The sequence below is a fragment of the Cajanus cajan genome, chromosome 8 (assembly GCF_000230855.2).
Source record: "Cajanus cajan strain Asha chromosome 8, NIPB_CcT2T_4, whole genome shotgun sequence".
Classification (NCBI taxonomy): Eukaryota; Viridiplantae; Streptophyta; class Magnoliopsida; order Fabales; family Fabaceae; genus Cajanus; species Cajanus cajan.
Genome location: NC_138524.1, coordinates 34,678,110 through 34,691,381, shown reverse-complemented (window position 1 = coordinate 34,691,381; position 13,272 = coordinate 34,678,110). Strand labels below are relative to the sequence as shown.

General features: G+C 31.7%; 1 protein-coding gene across 1 annotated transcript; it reads right to left on the bottom strand.

The window, feature by feature from the left end:
* Nucleotides 1-2,388: 2,388 nt before the first annotated feature.
* On the bottom strand, nt 2,389-5,326 carry LOC109792072 (GRAS family protein RAD1). The gene has a single exon (XM_020351459.3). It carries the CDS (start codon nt 4,578-4,580, stop codon nt 2,949-2,951), a length of 1,632 nt encoding a protein of 543 aa, XP_020207048.2. The 5' UTR covers nt 4,581-5,326; the 3' UTR covers nt 2,389-2,948.
* Nucleotides 5,327-13,272: the final 7,946 nt, after the last annotated feature.

The window sequence follows — 13,272 nt, the reverse complement described above, 5'->3', positions numbered from 1 at the left end:
CCTTCTTTCTGTTGTTGAATGTAAAGTCCTGAATTGTGAATGTGTCAAACTATGTAAATAGGGTTCTCTAAGTTAAGAATTTGGCTATTAATTCTAGTTGTTTATGCTAGTTTATACATGTATGGTAAGGTATATTGGTAAGATATTAATTACTAGATTGAATTGGTGAACTGCACTGAGTTGAACTATAAAAACTGAATTGTTCTTATAAAATATTAAATCGAATTGTTTCTATGGAATATTGAATTGAATGGACTATTTAAAAATTAAACTCAACTAAAAAAATTAAATTATTTTTATAAAAGAATAAAAATAAGAAGTGTCTCAATGGATTTTCCGGATATGAGTTGAGTTTCGAAAAAGTGATATGAAAAAAATTGGATCAAATTGGTTAGGCTTGGTGGGCCAATCAAACTAGGTTGGGTTATTAGTTTCCTAACTTGAAGGCTATCTGATCTATTTGGTTTGGTGATTTTTTTTATTTACTAAATTTTAATATAAATAAATAAATAAATAAATAGGTCAAGTTGACTTGCCTCAACGAATTAACAAGATAAAATAATTTAAATTAAAATATCAAAATAATTTAGTTTAGAGCATTAAATTAGTTAAGTTCAAATTAAATTGCAATTTAGTTGAAACTTTTGGAGTGTAATTCAGTTTAATCAATTAAAAAAAGTTTCAATTTAGTTTTCTTGAACTAATTTTTAATTTAATTCAATCTAGGTGAACCATAGTTTTAGTGTAGTGTAATTTTTATAAATTCAATTCAGTTTAGTTTATTTTTTTTTTCCAAACCTATTACACTAGTATACACTTATACATTCGTACATTTGGATAAACATGTAAATTTAAAATCAAAATTTTGTATTTATGTTATTAAAAGAAAACAATGTAACAATACAAAAGGGTGACCAAACACCCTATAAAACTTCAAAAGAAGCTTAAACAAAATATTCTAATCTCCACTCAGAAGTTTTAAATCCAACTAAGAGGAAATTATTAACTAAATATCCTAAATTAATTAGTGGAAATAAATACTCTATGTATCTCCTCAACCTGCATTATTTGTCACATTTAAACTTAAACTAATAAAACTCTCATCTTAGCGAGTGTTCTAGGGTCACACACAAAAAAAAAAAAAAAAAAAAAGATACATGTGATACATAAAACTTTAATAATTAATAATAAAAAATCTAAGTAGTAAAATAATAAATAATATAAAGTCTTTCTTTTTAAACATCTTGTCTTTTTTGTCTTAATGGCGAGATTTGAGTTCATAATCTTAAAGAACGTCTTTCTTGTATTATCATACAATCTTACAACTTTTCCTTAGAGAATATTAACACTATCCTTTGAAGTTTGAGGGAGACAAATATCCTTGTCTTTTTAAATAAGATGTTCTGTTTTAAAAAAAATTCTATTTAACTTTAGTCATCCTTTGAAGATGGAAGGAGTTGTTACCCTTCCCTTGTCACATCTATATAAAAAAATTTAATGAGAAATTGTACTTATTCTTTCTATAGGAATGTAAAGAAAGAGACATAAGAAAGACATATGAAACATACAACGGTAATGATACAATAATAATGAAAAGTATTTTCTTTTTTCTAAACTATAGTATAACATATTCACAGCCATAAGAAACAAAATTAATGTTAAATTCGACAATTTGAGAAAAAGATGTGTAAGGGTATACCGTACGTAACATGTATGAGGAGATGGAAGTATTCAAAGAGTGAGAGATTGAGTGTTCCTATTCTTGTCCGTCTCTAACTCTTTATTATTAGATTCTTTAATGGGTCATTTTCTTAATGGACCTTTCCATCTCTCCTATTAACAAAACTATTTTATTTTAATAATTACTCTATAATTATTTTTAATAAGGTTTATTTTAGTGAGATGATACATATATCACCCAAGTAGCAAAATAAATAAATAAACCTTGCAACGTGATTTCTGATTTTTTTTTTCTTGATTTTAACAGTTTAGGGACATCCTTTTGGTTCCAAGAGAGTGGAAAAAGTGGAATTTACAAAAGATTGATTCAGCCATGCTGGTATTTCACATAATAATAATAATAATAATAATAATAATAATAATAATAATAATAATAATAATAATAATAAGCTATGAGATGCACATAACAGTGTTGTTGTAGATGTATTTTTCTTTCTCCAAAATATCTCCAATTAGTTGGAAGTGAGCAAAAAAGATAAGCTGTATTTCATATACTTAAAGAGATAATGTTGACAAACGGGAATTTTTTCCGCATAGATATATATATTTATTCAATAAATTGAAATATATATATATATATATATATATATATATATATATATATATATTTTTTTTTTTATTGATTTGAAGTTGATAAAACCATCTATTCAGATCCATCTGAGGAATGAAGAAACCACTTTTAATGCTAAAAGTAAAATGAAAAGAAAAATGTTGAGGTGATGTTTTCCCTGCTTTTCTCCGATTTTTTCCCCTTCTAGTATTCACTCATTTTTTCACATGGTAAAACAATAACATAAACTGTAATAGGGGGAAATGAAAAATATCAAAGAAAGTCAACCCAACAAAAAAATTATTATTACTGAAACATTAAACATTAATAACTAAATTCTAGCATTGTGCAAGTCTTATCTGCAAAAGTAGAAGTGCTATCTGCAATTTAATTTCTTTTGGCAAGTTCCAATTTTCATACCATAAACATTACCACATAATTCTAGGACTCAATTCCTTGGTTAAGAAGTACAATCATAAATTGCTAACTCAAAGCATATTGTAAAATTCTGTATCTTCAATGAGGGAATATGCTGAAGATTAGGTAGAATATTATTAAATTCATCATCAAATTAGATGTTAAAGAAACATAGTATGGCAATGAATAAGTTGATGATCATTCTACTCCCCATTTCTTCTGAGTATTTTACTAGGGAAAGTCACAGACTTGGAACTTGCCATGCAGAAGCCATCATCACTGGCCTTCCTTTCCACCCAAGTAGAAGGTTTCCCTTCTCACTAGACAAAGTATATCCATCACAGTCATAAACAGAAAGCATCATTCTAGCTTGACTTGTGCACTTGAGTGGCATTACCTGAAACCCTGCTCGGCCTAATTGCCTTCTCCATTGGTCCACCCTTTCATGTCTTTCTGTTCTATCTGGACCCTCATATGCTACAATGTTACGAATTTCCTCTGCAAAGTGCAATCTCTCTATTTTCATCCTGTGTTGGCTATTTCTTAGCATGCTTGCCTCAAGAGAATCAAATATTGCGGAGTAATAGTGCAGTGATTCCAAGAATCTCCCAAGGAAAAAAGGGCCATTATGGTTTGTGTCTTGCTCTACAACTGTGAGTGCAGTTGGACCTAACCTCTTTATTGATAGGAGAATTTCCTTGAGGTAGCCTCTACTTTCTTTGACATATTTGTGCAACTGCAAGATGCTGTTGACAAATAAAGCTTCACCTTTTCTCAAGTTCAGATTCTCCATAGTAAGAAGAGATGGAGATGCAGGCTCAGAAATCATGTGGAATTCAAGATGCATTCCTAATGAGGTTGCTTCTTCCACAAGCACATTCATGCTAGATTGAAGCTTTGGACTGTCTTCATTGCTGGTTAATCCGGTGATCCGGAGTGTTGGAGGGCCCTCAGTCCTTGAAGCTAGTGCCCTTATTAGGGAAGACCACTGAAGGGTATGCTCCATTGCTAAGTCAACAATGTGTATTGAGCACTTTCCTTGTGATGCTTGGCATATGGCTTCATTTGCAGCCATGAAGCCAAAGGCAATGTAAGGTGTGTTTTGGTAAAGAAGCTGAAAAGCTTCCAGCTTATTCTCCCTTGTGATCAAAGGCACATCCATAGCAGCACCGTTTGCAATGACATTGTGAGGAAGAACTGATGATAATCTACACTTCAACCCTGTTGCAAAGTAGTAGGAGACTCGCTGCAACGAGTCTCCTTGAGGGCTTGCCAAACCCCAAACTCTACTTAGCAGAAACTCTGCCTGCTGGTTGTCTCTGCACCCCACAGCTTCAGCACAGGCTAGTAGCGCGTGAACCAAATCTAGTCCTTGGTCCACGTCAAGGCTAGCCTGTGCTGCACAAGGCACAAACTCAGGTATAGCAGTACCAAAAGGGCCACACATTTGAACTTTTTCCTCCAAAATGGTTGTTGTGAGATCTTCATAGATCTCTAACTCTGAATCCTCCATGGTGGTTGGAACATATCCAAAGACACCATTCACCATGGAGTATGCATCAGCATCAGCATCATCTTTTGCCAGATCAAAACTTTGATGCTTCTCTCCTTGACCTTCATTCTCGTATCCGTACTGATCCATGTTGATGAAGCTATCAACGAAGTCATCAACCTCTGATGAAGCCAAACAAGGAGTGCTGCTGGTTGCATCAGAAGAACATAGTTCAGTGTCATAGAAAACTAATGCCTCTTGATCTTGGCACTCTCCTCCTTGCTCTTGCTCCATTCTTGCAGGGCAGTACCTTCGAATGGCAAAATCATGGTTAACACTTTCATTCACATAGAAAGATAGCCACCTGTTTATGCCTTCCATTGTTACTTGAGCTTCTTGAAGCCTTGTAGAAAAGAATGGGAAGAATAAAGGGATTTATGACCCTAGTCACTATTTGCATATAAGACACTCAATTAGCCTTTTTTAAAAGAGACAGCATACTCTTTTTATTTTAATGCTTCAAAATAAACATTCAGCAATGGTATTATGGAAGAATAATACCTGGATTCTCTTAGTCTGGGAGTAAAACTTGATTGTATATATATAGTTTATAATTTAATATGCTTAACATAGTATTTTAAAAAGAAATTTAAGAATTGCCAGTTCAGCAAGACCATGCAACTATTTTTGCCTTAGTTTATAGTTTTGCGTTTGTTGAAAGTTCATTCTGCTATGGATCGATTTTTGGTTGGTTGTCATCTATAAGAGGAATCTATCAATTGAGAGGTTTTGCCGCACTGAACCACACAATGTACAACTCTTTCATCGGAAAGGGACAATTCTTTTAAAAACTATAAAATTTGTCAATTGCTTTCCCTAACAATAAACAAACACGGCTTAAGAAAATTAAAAAAGAAAGCTTTAATGGAAAAAAATTAGGGATTTTTTTTTTCGATCATGTTTGTAAAATATATATTTTTTAAAGTTATCATTCTAAAATTTAAAATTACTAATTTTTGTGTCTAACATTCATTTTAAGGTAGATAAATAAAATTTATTTCAAATATTTATATAAAATTTTTGAAATGTGACTTACTAATATGATATATCATAGAAAGTTGTAAATATCACTTATGATGATCATTTAATTTCTTTACAAACATGTAAGTAATTAACAAGAATTACAAAAAGCAAGGATTATAAACAATAATTCTAATTTTAGAGGCTAAAATCAAAAATAAGATAAAATTGAAGGACTAAAATAAAAATTTATCTATTTTACAAGGACTAAAAATCTACTCTATATATATATATATATATATAGAGAGAGAGAGAGAATGGTTCAAACGACACCGGTGTAACTTTTACTAAGTGTTACACTGCTCAATAACTTTATATTAAATGTGAATTTTGAAAATTCAACCGTTAGATTGAAAGTTCATATCTCTTAGATCATATATATCAAATTTTATATTAATCTAAGATGATTTGATACTTCATTCTCATAAAACAAAATTGACGTAATATATACATTTCAAAATGTACTAAAATATGAACACTTTGATTACCTTCAAGTTGTTGTTCAATTTTAACAAAATTTGACATATATGATCTAAGAGATATGAACTTTCAATATAACGGTTGGATTTTTAAAATTCACATTTAATATAAAGTTATTAAGCGGTGTAACACTTAGTAAAAGTTACACCGGTGTCGTTTGAACCCTCCTCATATATATATATATATATATATATATATATATATATATATATATATATATATATATATATATATATATATATATATATATATATATATATATATATATATATATATATATATATATATATATATATATATATACATGTGTGTGTGTAGGGTGTCAAGATCTTGATATTATATAGTGTCAAAATAACGAAATGACACTTTCAATAATTTTGTATAGAATGTAAATTTAATCAATTCAATCGTTTTATTTGATAATGTTGCCATCATAATTAGACATATTAAATTTCAAATTATTTGAAGTCTCCTAGATATGTTATATAACAATAAATATTTACATTTTTCAATATTATTCTATATGTTAAAATAAATTATTATGGTGGATAAAAAAAATTATGTTGAATTTACTTTCTAAAAAAAAATTATTGAATATTTTATTTCACTAATTTGATATTATAGTGCTAACAAATTTAACCGTGTAAAAGGACGAGTTATTGATAAGAAAATTATTAATAACTTTTATAAAAAAAATTACTACTCACTCATCCTCTTATTATTTCTAATGCAATTTTACCGCTATTATATATATATATATATATATATATATATATATATATATATATAATGTTTGCTTTTGCATACCAAAAACATTTAGAGGAAGATAACACCTTAGTTCAATAAAGTCCTCCACTTGCAGAGGAACTTACCATATCCCTAGTGTCTTATTCTATTCGATCGTGTTCCCATTATCGTAGATACGAGATTTTTCATCTATTGTCTACGTAAGATTATATATGTAGTAAATGATATGTATAAATATGGTTAATTTTATTTTATAAGTAATTTATAGTAAATAAGTATAATTATATATAATTACTAATATTGAAATGTCATTAAGTTATTCAAATGTTTCATAGTGGTTGTTTTGCCTCACAAGCGGTTGATTTTTCATATTATTGACCAACACATGTGATTAAATGTACATGTAAATATGGTTAATTTCACCTCAATAATGGTTTAAAAAAAATAAATGTCATTATATACTATTATCAATGTGGTTAAAAGTAGCATGAGATGATTGAAATGTTTAATAGTGATAAAATTTACCTCATAAATGATTAAAAGTGTATGAAATTATTAAATGTCTAATAATAGTTAATATATGTTTTCTTACACGTGGTTAATATTATTACATTTATAATTATAAATAATCACATTCATTACTATTAACAATATATGACACAAAATTAACCACATTTATAAAAGTAGTTAACCATGCGTTCGAGTGGGTGAACATATCTCTAAGTAAGACGTTGAACTATTCCCCACGCGACCAATTTTGTGGAGTTACAAATTGTGTTAATTTTCTAACTTGTATCATAAGAATTATAAGTAATTATTTAAACTCATCGCTCCTTATTAATTACCTAGACCCTCAAACATTAGTTTAATATCTTTGTTGAAGAAATTAAAAAGTGTCAAAGAGTCTCTCTTTTTTTTTTTTTTTTTTTTTTTTTTTTTTTTTATCCATAGGATAATTACATGAAGAAACAAATTTGTAGTAACCTAACATTAACACAAAACACTTCCCAAATAAAAAAAAAAAAGACACAACCATACTACTTGTCAATGCCATAAATATTTGAAAACAGTTGTGAATCATTTATCAACCACCTAACACAATCTTCGATCTTTCAGTAGGTACTTGAAATCGATCATGCAATGATCTTGTAACGTAGCATGGCATAGAGTTTAACAAGGGAATTTATAGCAAATGTAAGAAATTGGGTCCCAGCTTCCACAACTCCATTTAAGACTCCATCTTTCAACAACGTGTTCCAGCAGTGTCAATGCCAGTACTCCTATGATGAGTTATTGCTCGTGTCCAGGGGAAGCAGAAAGTTGTTGGCTACCCATGAGCTTGATTGGGAAAAAAAGGTTTAATGATAATTTGCAAAGAGGTAGTTCATGCTACAAGTAGCCATAATAAAACCGTAAAGGAAGTTGAGTTTCAAAATCGAGTTTCAAGCTTTATTCAAAAACGATGGAAGAAATATTGTGCATGCATGTGACGGTTGGTGTGAAAATAAGGTCTTAAATTTTATTCTTATGAATTCTTTAATATTAAATTTAATTTTGATAGATTAAAAAAATCAAATTTTACTAAGAAACAATATAATGAAATTAATCAAAGGAACAAAATGTTTAAGTAAACGAAAACATATTTTGTATTGACCCATAATCTTATTAAATATATACTTAATTAAGTTATTTATCTAAATTCATCTATCACATAGTTTACATTCACTTGTGTTAGATACAATCAAATTTCTCACATTATTAGAATAATAGGAGGAACATGGGTTTATATGATACAAAATGTCTTCATAGGTGAAAAATCTTTTAAGTAATGATCAAAAGTAAAATTATAAGATTCAGGTTTAAAATCGATAATATCATATTAATATAGAGATATGTTTGTAAACTCTTGATACACAATAAATAGTATTAGAGTTGATGGTTCATCACATGACTAGTTCAAACGAGTATTAATGACATAGAATCCCTATTGTATTGAAAACTTTTTAATAGTAGATCTATATATGAAGAGTCTTTATAGTAAAATAGAAGTTAGGGAATATATCCTATTATCGTGAACTAAGAGTAGAACAACAAGTACCTAGAACATGATTATGCTCTATAGGTCATCTTTAGTTATTAAAATTTCACGTTGTTAGAACAAGAAGAACAAAATAAATTTATATTATATAAATGTCTCCATTAGTAAGAAAGTGATGATTAAAAACAAATTAATGGTATTAAGACCCAAAGTGTGAACCCCGGTGCAGAAACAATTTGGAAGAAAAAAGTTTAAAATGTATCTTCTAGCATGTAATAGTCCATCGGAAGAAACCAAAACATTTACCTAATTGTTTATTTATTTTTGCATTTCTCGTGCATGTTAAGGCAGAGTGAATAACTAAATTTAATTTCTATATTTAGTTATAAAATCTTAATAAGACTCTTTTTTTATATTATTACATGTGAAGCCTTCACCATGGAACATCTAATTATCAAGATGTAGCTCCATTACTACTTTACCCGTTTATTGTAGGAAGTATTACATAGCCTCCGGCAATGACGGATCCTGAGTGGAGGTACTTATCCTCATTATTATTTGACACATACATATTTTTTTATTAAATATAAATTTAGAGAAGATGTTCATTTATTTGCTATTTTTCAAATTTTTAAAAAAAGATTAATTCTTTTATGTGATAAAGAATACTCATTAATAACGAATCAATTTTTTTAAAAAGTTTAATTATAATATATATATATATATATATATGTATATATATTAATACTCACATATATAATGTAATATATTAAAAAATTAATTTTTGATAAAATAAAATTTGTGGTATACATGTTTATCTTTTGTGTTTTTTATTTATTGTATACGTTGATTGAAAAAAGTCAAAATAAGAAAATCGGAAGATTTATGTTTCATTTAAAATTGTTATTATAAAATATATTTTAAAATAAATTATCATCTAAAAATATATATTAGATATTAAAAACATGTTTATATCATAAATAAATTAAACTTGATTTTTATAAAATTTAACATATTTATTTTTATATTTTTAATAGTATTAAATTATTATAAAGTAGGTCTTTAGGATTGTAGTTCTAACCAAATACTTTAAAAAAGGTCTATGATAGATAAATAAGTTATATATAGGATATATATTTTTTAAAGAAAGTTAGGTTCAAACTTATTAAATTATAATAAAATATAATCTGACCTAATTTATTTTTATTTTTAATTATAATCGTAGATATAAAAATATGTAAAAAGTAATTATAATATATACTTATATTTTTAAAAATTATATATAAAACTTTTAATACTATAAATATATAAATAAGTATTATTCTTATTATTTAAATTTTCTGGATCCGACCGTTATCTGGTTTTCACTCTTTTATCATATTTTCCTGAATCCGATTTGTTGGATACTGAAAAAAGATGATGGCTGAAAACTCAAAGAGTTTTTGAGAAAAAGAGGGAAAGGGACATAATATTGGGTGGTGGTGATAGCCATGTTGAAATTATTAATTGAAGCAAATAATGCAAATTACAAATGAGTACTACGTAGCTAGCCGGCCTCATACACACTACACTTGCATGCATATAATTAGTTGCCGCCGGCTACTTGATTCTTCACATAATAATGAGCAAACAATTCTTTTCTTTTCTTGTCACTGGTCTCATCTGTTTGTCATGAGTTTATTCTCTCTTTGGTCGGCCAACAAGCAATGAGACACAAGGTGGTGGCTTCAAAATATTCCCTATCATTTTAAACAGTAACACCCAGAATTTTCTAAAATTATTAAAAAAATATTTTAATTAATCAAAGAAATTTATAAAATATTATATATATTTTTAATAATTATATATATTTTTAATTAATAAAGAAATATTTATAAAATTATTTTGTTATAATAACTATTTGGAGAAAATGTGTTTTAGTTAATTCCTTAATTGAGTGTATTTTAGAAAATATATGTTTAATAATATGGTTTTACTTTAATTATGTTTTATGTTTTAAAAGAAATAAGAGAAGGAATAGTTTATTTTTATAAAAAGGTTTAAGTGTAACGACCCGACTGGTCACTACGCCCGACATAGCACACTAGAAACACCAGACAGATAGAACAAGTATATGAATATAGGATCTAGAATATATAAATATACAAGGTTCCAGTCTGACTAGAGTTAAAGTGTACTAAAGGAAAATACAACCAAATGCTACTATCCCACGTAGCCACAAGCAAAACAACATCGCCAAGCAAAACAGCTGCAAGGTCCACCAACCTCACCACAAGACGCATCTCTATTCCTGCCCTGCTCCCATACATAGTATGATCATCGCAGTCCAAAACATGGAAAACAACAAAAGGGTAAGCTAGTGAAATTAAAAATTCAGCATACAATTTTATAATTGTCAATATAAATAACAACAGATACAGTTATCAACACACTTGTACAGCTTATACCACTCAACGATATCAACACCGCAATGCGGCAAAATCAGCACTGCTTAGCAGCAACAACAGCACCACTCTAGTGGCTATAACAACACCGCAAGGCGGCAATAACAACACCACTCTAGTGGCTATAACAACACCGCAAAGCGGCAATAACAACACCACTCTAGTGGCTATAACAACACCGCAAAGCGGCAATAACAACAAATTATTACTTTCTACAATTCAGCCCAATGGTCTATAATACCACTATACTATATAGTTTCCCTTATTAATCCATTGATTCCAGTTCAACAATACACCTCTAATACAACTACATATTTATCTCAGCTTAATCCCCTAATCATCACAACATTTCATCGAATTCGCTTGGTTCAGCACATAACATCATTGATTAACAATTTCGGCACAACTCAACAGTCAGCATCCTATAGATCATCATCTCCCTGCGCGCCCGGCGCACTCGAGGTTGCGCCCAGCGCGACTCAACCCGAGAGCACCAAGGCTCTCCCGCGCCTGGCGCAATTCTGAATTGCGCCTAGCGCCTGTCTGGCAGAGACTCAAGGAGTCTCGTGCGCCCAGCGGAGTCTAATCCGCGCCCAGCGTGGGGAAGGCAGAGACCTACCAGGGTCTCGCGCCCAGCGCAATTCACAATTGCGCCCGGCGTGCTCTTGGCAGAGACTCCCAAGGAGCCTCCGCGCCCAGCGAGTCCAAAAGTGCGCTTAGCGCAGTCCAAGTATCCCAAAAACATGTTACTCGTGATATCGCGCCCAGCGCAGCTCGAGTCACGCCCGGCGCGGGCCAACCAGAGACCCCCATTTGCAAGCTCGCCCAGCGCACACAGCCTTGCGCCCGGCGGGCTTGCCTAAACAGAGTCTCCTGGTGGTCGCGCGCCCGGCGCGAAGAACAGCGCTCAGCGCAAATTCATCAGTAACTTCCCCAAGTTCGAAAATTTTTGTTCAAATCCTGCAGATCTTAACAGAAAAATTACATGCAACCGAGTCAAAATGTCACATTTTCACCAAGGAGTGCAAAGATACCAACTTTATGTGCATGCAACAACAAATCAAAGCAAGAATCAAATTTTTTTGACTTAAACCCTCAAAACTCCAAGAATCCCAAGTTTCCAGCAACACAGCAACTAAAATCAATCATCATCAGCCACAAGAGTTCATATAACTCATTTTCAACCACACAAAACCCCAATGACTAGCTCCCCTTACCTTGAATCCAGAAATTTGAGCTTCGGGACAAAAAGAACGGAAGAGAGGGACGGAAGAGAGCTTGAACGACCGGAAAGGGAGAAAAGAAAACTCCGAACACTCAGCTGGAGATCCAAGACTACTCCGCACCACCACCTTTAGTCAGCAAGGAAGAGAAGAAACAAGAGAGTGAGTGAGACCTTAGAGTGAAAGAAGGTTTGGGGAAAATAAGTTCATACGGGGGGTCTCACATCCTCCCTAACAACAAGAGTTTTCGTCCCCGAAAACAGACTTACTTGGGAAAAGAAAAGGATACCGCTCTCGGCACTGCTGCTCAACTTCCCAAGTAGCCTCACCAGTAGCTGCATCCCATAGTACCTTCACCAGAAGAATGGACTTGCCTCTCAACTCTTTCAGCTTATGATCAACCACAGCTACTGGCAACTTCTCATACGTCAAATTTTCTTTCACCTGTACATCATCTAGCTCCACCACATGAGTCGGGTCATGAATGTACTTCCTCAGTTGAGACACATGAAATACATCGTGTAGGTTTGAAAGAGACGGTGGCAAAGCCAACCGATAAGCGACGGGACCCACACGCTGTATTATCTGATAGGGACCCACGAATCTTGGTGTTAACTTCCGAGCCTTCAGCGCTCTACCCACACCAGAAGTCGGAGTCACCTTCAGAAACACATGTTCCCCCTCAGCAAACTCCAAAGGCTTACGCCTTTTGTCAGCATATGATTTCTGCCTACTCTGGGCAGTCCTCATTTTCTCCTGAATCATCTTCACCTTCTCAGTAGTCTGTAGGATCAACTCCGGTCCCACAACCACTGACTCCCCATCTTGATACCAGCACAGAGGAGTCCTACATCTCCTGCCATATAAGGCTTCAAACGGCGCCATCCCAATACTCGCATGGAAACTGTTGTTGTAAGTAAACTCCACCAGCGGTAGGACTTCCTCCCAGCTACCCAAATGGTCTAATACACAAGCCCTCAGCAGATCCTCCAAAGACTGAATCGTCCTCTCCGACTGACCATCCGTCTGCGGATGATAAGCAGAACTCAGCTTCAGCTTTG